Raw genomic sequence first — 15,151 nt, 5'->3', positions numbered from 1 at the left:
TAATAATAATAAAGCAAAGAAGAAACGACGATATGGAAAACTACTACTGATGATTAAATAAGAAGAACCTTAATTAGAACTGAACTGCCTTTAAATAAGAGGAGGAGGACTTCCAAAGGGGAGGGTGCTTTATTATTAAACAGTGGAAATGAATATAAGAACAAGAAGATGGAATATATAATAATAATAAGAAGAAGGCATAGATAGCCATTACTACGAATTAACAGAGAGAGTACTTTGAAGAAGGTATAAAGAACAAAATTATTGAAATGTATAGAAGACTGAATTCTTAAACAGAATAAGGTTTTTAATGACCTCTCAGTTCGCATACCTATTGAACATGGTAGTATATTGTCAATATCTCTTGTTATATGAAGTTATATACTCCTCCTCTGTTTAAATTTAATAATCAATCCATCTAGGGCATAGACAGCCAGCAGTTTATTTATTAATAGCATTTGAATGTTTGTTGTAGTCCTCCTATGATGTAGCCTTTATATTTTTTGTAATTGGAACTAACACAGATCTCAAAAAGTCTTCCATTGCCTAAAGCCTTCATCTCTCATATACATGTTACGAATCTTTCCATGTAGAACATTCCTTCCAATATTTTCCTAAACCTTTAGAAGTAGTTCCACTAATAGAACGTTGTCTACCCTATCCACAGCCTTATATTTGATATCATCTCCCTTAATGACCTTTCCATCTCATTGTCTAAGAGTGTGCCTGGACCACTATTAGCTATCTTCATCTAATTGATCAGTATTCTCTCCTTATCTATGTATGCATCTAACCTTGTTGGCATAAGTTCTATTTAACACCAAACAGGTCTTCTTCTTCTATATATTCCTTCCATTTCCCTCTCTTTAAGGATATTAAGAAAAGACTTGTAAAATCATTGATATGGATTTTCTAGAAAGAAAAAGGCTAAGCTAAACATTAAAATAGGAGGGCAAAAACTAGAGCAGGTAGAACATTTTACGTATCTGAGAAGTGTGAGGAGGGACCTGATATAGAGTAGGATGCTGGATTTTGTGTTTTGTTAGGAGTCACAAAATATTTATTTAGTAGTTTTGTCCATCCAAAAATCTACCTTAACCGGTAGGTAGATTACCTTAATAAATTATAATTATTTCTCTCTTAGACCTTTTCTGTTTCAACTAGTATATCTTAACCAACTTCTAAGCCATAATGCTGTTGAAGTCCTGATTGTATTCTATATTCCTCTCTAGATTAATAATTTCATTACTGCAATGGCATCACGCGTACCTCTCCCCTTCCTAAACCCAAACTGATCATCACCTAAGTAATCATTTGCCTTAATCTTTAATCCTTTTGTTCATGATCTTGAGAACAACTTAAGCTGCGTGGGATATAAAAACTTATCGTCCTGTATTCCTCACATGATGTAGCCTTTACCTTTTTGGGATAGGAACTAAAACTGATCTCACAAAGTCTGCCGGCCAGATTCCTTCCTCATAAATACTACAAATCAGCCTATATAGCCTCTTCCTCCCACATTTTCCTAAACATTTCAATAGTTCCGGTAAGGGAATGTTATCCACCCCCACGGCCTTATTTAGTTTCATCTCCCTTAATGCCCTTTCTATCTCATCATCAAGTATGCCTGGACCTAAGCTGTCTTCCTCTACGTCATGTTGCTTTTCAATGTCTAACTTTGTTGGTCTAAGTTCTTTACTATACAGTTCTTCTATATATTCCTTCCATCTCTCTTGTACCTCTAACGTTTCAACTATTATTTTACCAAACTTTTCTGTTACTGTTAATGCAGAAATGCCTTTCTTACTTCCTGAGAGTGTTTTGACCTCCTGGTATATAAAAGTGCACCAATTTCAACCTGCTTTTGCAAACTCTCCATATCCTTGATTCCACCATGCTTCTTTTGCTTTATTTACAACCCGTCTCAATTTAATAATTAACTCTTTGTACTTCCTTCTATCCAACACTGTAATTATACTACCTTGATCAAAAAGTTCCCGGAATAACCACCGTGTGGCGCTCCCATCGTTCCGATTTGAGTTCTGTTTTTTTTGTTAAATTGGTACATCTGTTGTTGATATTCCCTTTAAATCTTAGTGTCATAACTTGACATTTGCAAAAGTTACGTAGCCAAGAGTACATCTATCTCTGTGTGTGTTGGCGATTTTTTACAATTTCAGAAATGGATTTAAATTTGCAACAACGAACTTGTATTAAATTTTGCGTAAAAAACGGATTTAGTGGCGCACGGACGTTGGAAATGTTGGAAAAGTGTTTCGGCAACGATTCTCTAAAAAAAACGGTCGTTTACCAGTGGCACGAGCGGTTCAGAAGTGGTCGTGAGTCAATCGAAGATGATGAACGCAGTGGCAGACCATCGACATCGAAAGTCGGTGAAAAAATTGATAAAGTAAAAGAAATGTTGGTCAATAACCGCAAATTAACCATCAGAGAAATAGCGGAGGACTTGAACATTGCCTATGGATCCGCCCAAGACATTGTGGTTAATGATTTGGGTTTCCGTCGTGTAGCAGCAAAGTTGGTGCCAAAAGACCTCAATTTCATGCAAAAAAGAGACCGTGTTGACGTCGCAAAAGACATGATTTGCGAGGCTGAATCCGATCCCACATTCATCAAAAGGATCATTACTGGAGACGAGACGTGGGTTTATGAGTACGACACGCAATCCAGACATCAGGCAAGTGAATGGCGTTCACCAAATGAGCCAAGACCAAAAAAACCACGTCGTTTTCAGTCAAAAAAGAAGGCAATGCTGACGGTTTTCATGGATTACAACGGTGTAGTGCATCATGAATTTTTGCCAGAAGGCCAGACAGTAAACAAAGAGTATTATTTGGGCGTTATGAGACGTTTGCGTGAAGCAATTCGCCGAAAGAGACCAGAAATGTGGGCAGAAAACTCGTGGATTTTGCACCATGATAACGCACCGTCGCACAGTGCTATCATTATTCGTAATTTTTTGACGAAAAATGCAACAAATACCATCCAACAGCCACCGAATTCACCTGATTTGGCTCCCTGTGACTTCTTTCTGTTCAATCGAGTTAAAAAACCATTACGGGGAACGCGTTTTAGCAGCCGAGAGGAAGTAATGGAAAAATCGCAGGAAGCACTGATGGACATACCGAAAACCGAATATAAAAAATGTTTCGAGGATTGGATCAAGCGCTGGCATAAGTGTGTTGCAGTCGATGGGGATTACTTTGAAGGGGACAATATAGATTTAGATGAATAAACTTGTATTTTTAATTTTCTGAATAAATTCCGGGAACTTTTTGATCAAGGTAGTATATGTATATATATATATATATATTTATATAAATATGTATGTATATAGTATATATGTATATATATATATATATATATATATATATATATATATATATATATATATATATATATATATATATATATATATATATATATACACACAAACCAATATGTATATGCATATATGTACACACACATACATATATATATATATATATATATATATATACACACACATATATACCCCTCCCTGGACTACAACCTTGACATGTAAAAGGGCTTGTGCATTCCGATGACCCCTAGGGCTGTCTGGCACGAGTAATAATAATTGCTCCTGGTAAGGTCACCCATGCCAGATAGGTTGAATGTTAAGAGCCAGACAAAAGGTAGTCCACGCAGCATCTGTTCCTCCATGAGGCGGCTGCAACGGTGTCTGCCATGAGTAGGGCGGCCATTAAGTAATGGTGTCGCGTTAAAAACTCTATTGAGGAAGGCAATGGGAAACCATCTCAATTATCATTCCCAAGTTTTAAATGATGGATAACACAGAGAATATGAGTCCTGGCAACAATGGGGCTCGGCCCAATGGGCCGTGTGTCATGCCTGGCAGTGGGGGAGGCAAGGCTTCCACGGTCGTCATCCCACAATACCCTTGCACGGAAAAACCAAAAGCAGCAGGAATGAAGACGCCAGTGAAGAAAACCAAATTAGATAGAATAAGAAAGTGGAATGTTAGGACAATGATGAAGCCAGGGAAATTGGAGAATATTAAGCGAGAGATGGAAAGGAGAAAAATAGATATTTTAGGTCTATGCGAGGTGAGATGGAAGGATAGCAGGGATTACTGGAGTGATAATTATAGAATAATATACAGCGGCGGGGATGAGAGCCAAGGAGGGGTTGCCATAGTATGAAATGAACAGGTAGGAAGAAGGGTAATGAGCTTAGAACAGGTAATGGATAGAATATTACATGTAGAGATAAAACAAGAACTGACAAACTTAGTTATTATTCGGGTATACATGCCACCGAGCAACCAGACGGAGGAAGAGGTCGATAGGATATACAATCAATTAGCAGATACAATTGTGAGTGTTCCTGCAGGGAAACATTGGATAGTAATGGGGGATTGGAATGCGACGGTAGGCAAAGGAAGGGATGGTGATGAAGTGGGAGACTATGGTTTAGGCATGAGGAATGACGGTGGGGAGAAAGCGGTTCTGCAGGAGACAGGGGCTCAATATCACCAATACTTAGTTTCGACACCACTTAAGGCGCGGATATACATGGAAAAAGGCAGGTGACGCAGAAAGGTATCAGTTAGATTATATTCTGGTTAGACACACATTTAGGAACAGTGTGATAAATTTGCACAGCTTTACTGGAGCGGATGCAGACTCTGACCACAATTTAGTTGTTATGAAAAGTAGTATCCATTTCAAAACAATAAGGCAAGGGCAGCAGGCTAGGAAATGGAATTTAGGAGCTTGAAATGGATTGACAAGGAAGGAGTACCAGCAGCCTGTAGAGGAAATCATGGAGGATGGTAAGGAGCAGGGTACTATCTAAGAAAAATGGGAATATATCAAGAAAGGGTTATCGATAGCCGCAGAAGATGCTATTGGAACTGTTAACGCGAAAAAGACAAGAAAACCGTGGATGATGGATGATATGTTCGCAAGGATGGATGAGAGGAGAAAATGGAAGAATGTAAGCTCAGAGTTAAGCAAAATGAAGTACAAAGAGTTAAACAATAAATTAAGGCAGGCAACAAATAAAGCAAAGGAAGCATGGTGGAAGACAAAGTGTAAAGATATGGAAAGTTTGCAGAGGAAGGGTGATATTGGTGCGCTCTAAAGCAAAGTTAAATCTTTACTGGAAAGTAAGAAAAGCTGATCTATGCTAACAGTTAAAGATAAGGCAGGTAAGATAATAGTTGAAGCAGGAAAGATCGAAGAGAGAGGGAAGGAGTGTATAGAAGAACTGTATAGTAAAGAACTTAGACTAACAAAGTTAGACATAGAAAAGGAACATGAAGTAGAGGAAATGGCTTAGGTCCAGGCATGCTCGACGATTAGATACAAAAAGCATTAAGGGAGTTGGAACTAAATAAGCCCGTGGGGGTGGATAACATTCCCGCGGAAATATTGAAATGTTTAGGAAAATGTGGGAAGAAGAGGCTATATGGGCTCATTCGTAGTCTCTATGAGGAAGGTATCTTGCCGGTAGACTTTGTGAGATCAGCTTTAGTTTTTATTCTGAAAAAGGTAAAGTCCACATCATGTGAGGACTACAGGACAAAAAGTTTGATTTCCCACGCAGCTCAAGTTATTCTCAGGATTATAAATAAAAGGAAAGAGAGTTGGGCAAATGATTACGTCGGGTATGACCAGTTTGGGTTTAGGAAGGGAAGAGGTATGTGTGATGCCATTTCAGTAATGAGATTATTAATGGAGAGGAATATAGAATACAATCAGGAAGTATTTGCCTGTTTCATAGATTTTTAAAAGGCGTTTGATAGAGTGAATTGGGAGAAACTAATGATTATATTGCCAAAAATAGGAATAGGATGGAGGGAAAGGAGGCTAATCGGCAACCTGTACACGTCTCAGACAGCACAGGTGTGAGTAGGGAACGGGGAGTCCAGATGGGCAGTGTTAGGAAGAGGGGTAAGGAAGGATTACCCATTATCACCATTGCTCTTCAACCTATATGTCGAGGAAATGATTAAAGAAGCATGAGAATAACTGGATATAGGAATGAAAGTGGGTGGGGAATTTGTAAAATCAGGTAGGTTTGCTGATGAACAAGCCTTAGTTTGTCAGTCAGCCAAGGGGTTGCAAACATTGCTGAGTGATTTGGAAATTCAGTGTGATTGATAAAGTATGAAAATAAAACAAAGGTTATGTGATTTCCAGGAAGAAAAAGGATAAGGCTAACAAAATAGGAGGGAAAAAACTAGAGCTGGTGAAACAGTTCACGTATCTTGGAAGAGTTTTGGACCATTGCAGTCAAAGTGGTTGGTACGTAAGGAGAAGAATTGCACTAGGCAAAGAGGCTTTCACGAGGAGGAGGGAGTTCATGACTGGGACGTTGAGTAAGGGTGTTAAGAAGAGACTCATAAAAACTTTGATATGGAGCGTAGCTATGTACGGAGCTGAAACGTGGTCATTGAAGCAGGAGGATAGACGTAGACTGGAGGCTTTTGAAATGTGGGTGTGGAGAAGAATGGAGAAGGTGAAATGGACAGAGAAGAAAACAAATGAGGAAGTACTTGGTATGGTGGGCGAAGAGAGGGGTCTGTTGGGAGAAATCCTGTGAAGGCAGGAAAAGTGGATGAAGGGATTATTGGCCGGCAGTGGGATGTTGAAAACTTTAATAGAGGGGAGAATGTTTGGCAAACGAGGATAGGGAAGGAGTAGGATAGGCATGTTGGATGGGATGAAGGGAGGAAGAAAGTATTCAAAGAGGAAGAGGAACCTGATTTATAGTAGGATGCTGGATTTTGTGTTTGGTTAGGAGTCGCAAAATATTTATGTAGTAGCTGTATCCATCCAAAACCTTACCTTAACCAGTAGATTACCTAATAATAATAATATTTATCTATATCGGTCGGTTTAAATAGTGTCCCCGATTTTTAATTTTCGCAGGTTACACAGCAGGGCATCGAAAGCAGAGATGAACAAGATCACAAGAAATGATTTTTTTGAAGGGCTTTGAGGATTGGAAAAAAAGTTGGCAAAAGTTTATAATATCTAATTGGGATTACTTTGAAGGGGAAAAATAGATTTTCATGGATAAATAAATAATTTAAAAAAAAAGACAGAAGTCATGATAATTTTTGAACAGACCTTGCATTAGCACTTACCATATTCCCAGCGCCTTCATTGTGTGACCAATGACTGAACCTTCCTGTAGTGATTCAACCATTGACGAATCAATATCCTCTACTGGAGAAGCAGAGCATCCACTGACAGTGTCAATCTCCTCATTGACAATGATGATGTCATTTGGAAGTCCACAGGACCATTGTCAATAACGGCACTTGGACCGCCTGGGTGAAAATTCAAAGGACCTGCCTCAGAAATGTATGTTCTTCAGGCATATTACTCTTATCTTGGTAAAGGAAACAGCATAAATTTCTAATAATATTAATGGCCACCTAAACAGTAATTTTGCATAATGTAAGTCAGTCTGTGTGTTCCTTGTGGAATAAAGGTAAACAAGCTGCCAATGTATAAGTAAATAACTGTTAATTTGAATGCATTCACAGATATCTGCATAGACATATTTCCAATTTTTAAAGCAGCAAAACCGCGTGTACGCCCAAAGAATTATTGGAAGTTGTATTTCATACTTGCCAGAGGTACTTAATGAAATATAGCATCAGGAAGGAATCTTATTTAATTACGACACAGTAGAACTTGGAATATTCCAAAGAAACTGCAAGAGATGCCACAACAGTAACTTTTAACGGAGTTATCCGCTAATGTGCATTTCAATGCAACAATTTCAGAGTGTAAAAATCATTCGCCTTGACTGGGATTCGAACCCAGATCCCTCAATAACTGGTCAAGTGCTTTAGCCACTTAAGCTATCGAGGCATCCTCTTAAACTAAGAAATTTTTGGGCTTTTAACCTTTTGCACTCAGATGTCGAGTGTGACTCAACACGGTTAGCAATGGCAGCAGCTCGTATGTCGAGCCACACTCGACATGAAGTTTCACCACGAGGGGAATTGGGATTTCTGTCTATTTTTCTAATAACTTTTCTTTTAATCATCTGCATGGAAGGAAAAGTAAAGTTAAAGCTTAATTAATAGCATGACTTGTTTTATAAATGAATAGTATCGACCGATTATGTCATCGTCGACCTAAATGCCGTCTCCCAAAGGATGCCACCACATACGCAGATGTTTTTTGTTATCTATTTACTGTATTGTAAGTTCTTTTTCATTTGCATTGTTTGCTCTTCATTACTTGGAAGTCAGCTAAATGTAAAGCAATGTCTTTTAAAGATTATCGGTGCCTGAAAAAAGATTGCAAGAATGTAAAGTTACTTCAGTCAGCTGATCCTTAGTTCATTGCTTTCTAGTTTGGACTCTTTCATTTCCTTTTCTTCCTAGTGTCCGCTGTCTCATCAAACATTCTGCCTGCTCTTTTCCTATCTATTGCATAGTCAGGAATCTTGAGTAGGAGGGTCCAAGATATGATCTATTATATTCATAGTAAAACACTAACCTTAGGCCTTTTCCTGGAGTCATGCTTTTTTGAGGTTGCATCATCATTGTTTGAGGAGTGTCCAAGACATGAGTCATTGATTCATAGTAACTAGAACCCTAGCACCTTTCCTTTGTCGTGCTTTTTTGAGGTTGCATCATCCTCCTGTGGTAAAGAACCTTCCTTATCTTAGTCCCCGAGGTATGCTTACGTTTCTAGAAGCATAACGCAGGTGTTTTCCCTGATGACAGAGGGTTCTCTTACAACAGATGCTTTCCCTTTAGTTGGACGAATGCTTTGCCAGCTAATAGTTGCTCATTCTGAATGATTTTCACCTCCTCACGATGGATAAGTATTCCAAAGAATTAGAAAGCAGCTACGAAGAATTTTACATCAAAACTTATGGATTTATTAAAAAATATAATAGTGACAAAAGTGAGTTATCTGAGAATGCGTTTGGAGATGATGAACCAGTCGCTGGTCCAAGTGGAACTATGGAAAGGAAAACGTCCAAAGATCAGGGTGAATGTAGTGACAGTGATGTTGAATTCACAACGACAAAATGAAGACGCACAATTGTTTATTCAAGAGATAGTGATGGAATTATAGGTGATAGCATTGTGCATAAGGCCCAGTGAAAGTAGTGTTTATAGTGGAAAACCGGGAAAAGAAAAGTGGAATGCTGTATCTGTGGATGACCATGAGCCTAGCAGAATCCCCTTCTCCACTGGTCAGTTACGTGTTGGACCTCAAGTTCCTTCTGGATGTGCCACACCAACAGAGTTTTTTCAGTTGTTTTTTACAGACACATTGATACAAAATATAACAGAAGAAACTAACAAGTATTCTAGGCATAAAAGTAGCCAGAAAGAAATATCGCGGCGATCCACTTGGAATAATTGGAAAGATGTGACGATGGCGGAAATGAAGGCTTTTCTTGGCGTAATACTAAATATGGGTGTATTGAATCACCCTAACTTACAGAGTTATTGGTCCACGGATTTTGAGTTTCATATACCATTTTTTCGAGCTGTTTTCAAAAGAGAAAGTTTCTTGCAAATATTTTGGATGTTACACTTGAAAAATGATCAAAAGTCAAGTAAAAATTTGAGAACAAGAACCGAGAAGGTAAACTGTTCCCTGTCATACCTTGAAATGAAATTTAGGGAAAGATTCTGTCCTGGAAGGGAGATTTCTGTAGATGAGGCTGTTGTTGGTTTCAAGGGATAGATACACTTCATCACGTATAATCCTAAAAAGCCAACAAAATGGGGTATTCGTCTATATGTCCTCTCAGATTCCAAAAGTGGTTACGTACATTCATTTGTCCCTTATTATGGTGGAATAACAACTGAAACATTGGTGAGACCTGATCTCCCTTTTACTAGCAGAATAGTTTTAGAACTGCATGAAAGATTGAAGAACTCAGTATCTGGTTCTCAAGGCTATCATTTCTTCACTGACAGGTATTACACTAGTGTCACTCTTGCAAGGGAATTGCTAAAGGAAAAAACACACTTGACAAGGACAATAATGCCCAATAGGAAAGATAATCCACCTGTGATCAAACATACAAAGCTAAAGAAAGGAGAGACAGTGGCTTAACGGGATGGAAATGTAATGCTTCTTGCATGGAAAGACAAGTGGATGGTCACAATGCTCAGTACGTGGGACACTGCAGACACTGAGTCCGTGGAAAGGAGAGTTCGTGGTGGTGGGAATGAAATACTGTTCAAACCCAAGGTTGTGACAAAGTATACCAAGTTTATGGGGGGAGTTGACATAGCGGATCATGACATAAACACTTACTGTTTCATGAGGAAAACTCTAAAATGGTGGCGTAAATTGTTTTTTTGGGGGCTTGAGGTCAGTGTTGTAAATTCATATATATTGTATAAAGGATGCCAACAAAGGAAAAATGAAAAACCGATCTTGCATGTGAAATTTATTAGGAAGCCAGTACATGATCTCGTTGGAGAATTTCAACATGGTACACAAACTTCCAGGGTTAGATTACCATCCACAAGCATAGAGCAACGTTTGGATGGAAAACTCCATGTAATCACACCTCACCCTAACAAAAAACATAAAGATTGTGCGGTTTGCTTTAACCAAAAAATCAAAGGTGGAAGAGAGACGATACATATCTGTGAGAAATGTGAATGTAAACCAGGTCTTCATGTTCATGAATGCTTCCAAAAATATCATACCATGAAAAATTATAGCATATAGCTTAAGTGGCTAAAGCACTCGACCGGTTATTGAGGGATCTGGGTTCGAATCCCAGTCAAGGCAAATGATTTTTACACTCTGAAATTGTTGCATTGACATTACTCTGGAGCTACGACAGCTATCTGTATGGTAACTGCTGTATTTCTGGTCCTAATCTGCAAAGTAACAATATCCAAATAAATTATCTTTAGAAGACTTTATATATCTCCACCTGGATTCCAAAGTTCATTGAAATGCTTTCAACACCTTTAAGCTTTGATCTACTTTTCTTTTTCGAAGGCCATATGGTTCATAAAAACATTGTTTTCGTAAGCTCGACAATGTGATGGGCAAATAATGGTGCATCAGTTACTTTAGTCCATGTATATTCAAAACCAAATAAAGGTGAATATTTTTAACCATTAATAATAAAATGATTAATGTTAACTTTAGACCATTCAAAGGTCTTTGAATAGACTTCAGCCCATGTATTGCCTTTTAAAATCAGCGGGACTGCGTCAACGTTCAAAGAATATTGACGTATATTTAGAAAGGAACTGTATGGAAAAACAGCACAGCAGAAATTATAATATTTTCATATAACTCTAGAGCTACAGCGCCTAATATAATTCATTGTTATTATTTCATGTTGACATTGTAAACAAGACCTGTGTTTCTTTTGACCCGGGTCTTTCAAATGAATGAAAGGAACATTGACGAACTAATTATTTTTTTGATGTCAACTTACAATCAATGTCATACTTAATCACCTCATAAACATCCAAAAAAAGGCTAACTTTTATTTCCCTTTACCAAATTGCTAGTTTATATCTAAATATATGTGACCTGGATTAAGATCCTCTCTTTCCATATCATTCAATATCATTGCGATTCGAAAGACCTTCTCAAAAGAAAGGAACAGATAAGAAACGAAATGCAAGCGCCCACCTGTAAAGTTGTTTATTTGGTGTTTTTGGCTGTTCTACTAACTTTCAATACTGCTTCAAGTAAATTGTGAAAGATGTCATCGTACTCTTAACGTAAGGTTGTCTAGTAAATCATTCCGAGTACTTGAAACCTTCAGAATGAGCGATACAGCCGAATTTGAAGTATGCAGATTGTGTTTAAACAGCCGCGGACTGTTGATCAGTGTTTTCGGCGAGAATAGTAAATTACAATTCATGCTGGAAAAGACTATAGAAGATTTAATAAATGTTAAAGTAAGTTTAGTTGTCTGTATTTTGTGTTTCTTAAATTATGTTTATAAGGAATCTCAAATGAATTAGTAGTTGGTTTATATATTCCGTACACTGCTGTCAATAGGTATAGTAATAATTAGGCCAGAGGAGTTTCGTTCATTCCATTGTTAATATCTGTTTATTACATATTATATTAGGTCGTGCAGGATGCAAATCATCCCTGGTTGGTGTGCTCTAACTGTATGGAGAAGCTTACGGAATTTCAGCTGTTTAAGCGTCGATGTGGAGAGTGTTTGTCTGTTTTCTATAATCGCATCCGAATGGGGCGGAATCCCGCTACGAAAGACTGGATAACCAATCGAGAGGAGGTCAGTTTATTAAATTGAACGATATCAGTAACGAAGACACATTTTGCCAAAAATTAATATTTCGTTGCATCTTCCTTGATGAATATACGAAAAAACCATTGTCACCGTGCACCGTGTGCACCGTGTCAGTACGAAAATTGTGATTAATCGTCATTATTTTAAAACTTAGCGAATATGGTATTTCTTCCGGAAGGGAAAGTTGGATTTCTTGTACTTGATTTCATTGATAATTGACTACGAGAGGATTTTTATTTAAGTTTTGTAAATGTAATTTCCTTAAATTCCCTAAATAAACGGAAAAAAAATCGCGATAACATTTAGTAAAGAATAGGTTTTTTTGAATGAATAATTATCCGACGAATTTCCACTCTTACTTCCCAACCTTTCATTTATTTATTAAGTCCAAAGCAGTACCACACCATATACGTTGGACATATATCAATCAGTCTGCCTTCGTGTATAGTGCACCAATTTTACCCTTTCTCTTCAGAAATTACATATCCTCACACTGTGTATTCACAATGGTTCTTTTTATCTCAATGTTATTTTACTCAGTTTATTATTTAACCATTTGTACTTCTTCTGTTTAACTATATTAACATTCTTACATTTCCTTCTCTAATCTATATTTCTAATCATCTCATCCATAAATTCATGGTTTACTTGTGTTTTTTCTATTAAATGTTCCCACTTTTACGTTTGTGGGTATTGTAATTTCTTTTTTAATGTATTACAATTTTTCCTTGATAGTACTTAGCTCCTTTCCCTCACTCATGATTTTCTCTATAGTCTGCTGACCTCCTTCCTTGTTAATCCAGTTAATGACCCCACTTTCCATTTCGTAATACACCAACCCAACCTTATCTTTATGAATTGGATGCTACAATTCATAAATACTAAATTGTGATCAGATTCTGCATCCACTCCTGGGAAATTGTTCAAATAAATAATGATGTTTCTAAATCTTTGCCTAACTAGAATTATAATCTGAGTGATACCTTTCTGAGTCACCAGAAAACATTTTCCATGTATACCTATGCCTATTGTGGTGACTAAACCAAGTGTTGGTGATGACTAACCCCTGTTTCTCTCCTGTAGATTTCAATTGCTTTACCCTGTGGTCATTCCTTGTACCTAAACCATGGTCTCCCACCCCATCACCATCTCTTGCTTTGCCTGTTATCACATTCCAATCACTATCAAATGTTTCCCTGCAGGAACACACATCCTATTATGCCCTCTAACTGATGGTAAATCCTATCTACTTCTTCTTCTATATGAATCATTGGTGGTATGTAGACCTGAACAATGATCACGTCTGTTGGTTCTGTGTTTACTTCTACCAATGTGCATAATGAATGTGTGTCTCTCTGTATGTGTTGATGTACAGGCATACGCATACGCATGCATGTAATTATAATTTTTATGCCCAATATACAAGGGTAGGCTGGAAACTAATGCACAGATGCTTGTAGACCACGAACAAAAGGAACTTCAGAAGCACTCCTGATGGCATTTGGAAGTAACATTCCCCGTAAGAAAAGAGACGTTTCAGGTGTGGTATGGTGGAATATCATGATAAATTAAAAATGGGCAATTTTCTACAAAATAAAATTTAATAATGTGACTGGTTTCAATATAATGACATCATCGTCAGGTGAATTCCCCCTCATCAAGCATGTGCAGGATTTAGGTGATTATATTCATCCAATGTAGTATTTTGAGAAGTGGAAGTATGGAGACGTGTTCTAGTGCTGTGTAAAACGAGAGTTAAAAGCATGGTGTTATCGAATTTATAATTGCAGAAAAACAGACTCCTACTGAGATTTATCGTTGTTTAAGTACTGTTTATGGTGACGATGCTGTTGATAGGTCTACTGTAAGATGATGGGGAATAAAATTTCGTGGCTTTGAGCCTGAAAAAGCCATAATTGTTGATGAAACACGCAGCGGATGCGCAATCACTGCCACAGAAGATAAGCCTAGCAAGCTCTTTGAAGATTTGATTCAAAATGACCGGCAAATCACTCAAAACGTATCACAAACTATATTAGAATATCCAAGGAAGGTATTGGCTTCATTATTGAACAATAGGGTACCTTAAAATCTGTGCACGATGGGTACCATGCCATCTCACCACACATCTGGCGCCCCACTGGTTAGATGCCCAACCCTCCTCATTCCCCAATCTTGTGCCTTGTTATTTTTATTTTTTTCCTCCACTCAAGAGACACCAAGGGTAATCATTGCACATCAGTTGATGAGGTTAAGGCAGCTGTCAATTCCTGGATTCAGGAAAAGTTGCATTGACATTGTGCTAGAGTACGGCTCCATACTTCTGCTCCTAAAAATACTATACTGGATGAATGTAATCACCTCAAACCTCTGCATGGGTGTTGAGGGGGAATGTTACTTCTGCTTGCCTTCAGGAGTGCCTCCAAAGGTCATTTATTGTTTTCTACAAGTATGTGTACATTATTGAAATGTAATGAAATAATTGACTTTGTAATTCCAGACACTTTTTTAAAAAACACGACCCCGGTTTCGACGTTGAACGTCATCATAAGGTGGTCCTCATAGAAGCACACTGGCTATATATACCTTCTGATCATAGGAGGGGGGGGGGTTGGTCAGAGAGGGAGGTTGGAGGGGTAAAAAGGTTACAATGTAGCTGGGAAGAAAAGAGAATTACATTTTTGACTTAGAAGTGTGGTCTAAAAGTGGGGAGTGGGAGGGATACAAAATTTCGTTGGCAAGTTCATCTTTCCTTCGGACACATTTCAAAATTTCTAACTGCTCCAAAGCATCGAGCCTTTGACCTTTTTCTTCAAAATGAATAATTTTTGTCATAAAGTCACTTTTG

The 15,151-nt window shown here is 37.8% G+C and overlaps 1 protein-coding gene across 6 annotated transcripts in view; it reads left to right on the top strand.

Annotated features, from left to right (window-relative positions):
* Positions 1 to 15,151, top strand: part of LOC139694891 (zinc finger protein 708-like) — a 49,213-nt gene that overhangs the window by 16,173 nt on the left and 17,889 nt on the right. For 3 of the 6 annotated variants that reach the window (XM_071593390.1, XM_071593393.1, XM_071593389.1), the window contains exons 1-2: positions 11,671 to 11,941; positions 12,118 to 12,288. The exons of 1 other annotated variant lie outside the window; for it this stretch is intronic. In XM_071593390.1, the coding sequence (XP_071449491.1) occupies positions 11,807 to 11,941; positions 12,118 to 12,288 (306 nt within the window). In that variant the 5' untranslated portion in view covers positions 11,671 to 11,806. Of the gene's footprint in view, positions 1 to 11,670; positions 11,942 to 12,117; positions 12,289 to 15,151 lie in introns of those variants that run through there. 2 more of the 6 variants (XM_071593392.1, XM_071593391.1) reach the window with 1 other exon arrangement.

Source organism: Hetaerina americana, unplaced genomic scaffold, assembly GCF_022747635.1.
Source record: "Hetaerina americana unplaced genomic scaffold, ioHetAmer1.1.p SCAF_59, whole genome shotgun sequence".
NCBI lineage: Eukaryota > Metazoa > Arthropoda > Insecta > Odonata > Calopterygidae > Hetaerina > Hetaerina americana.
The sequence above is the reverse complement of the archived record's forward strand: the minus strand, read 5'-3'. Positions and strand labels throughout refer to the sequence as shown.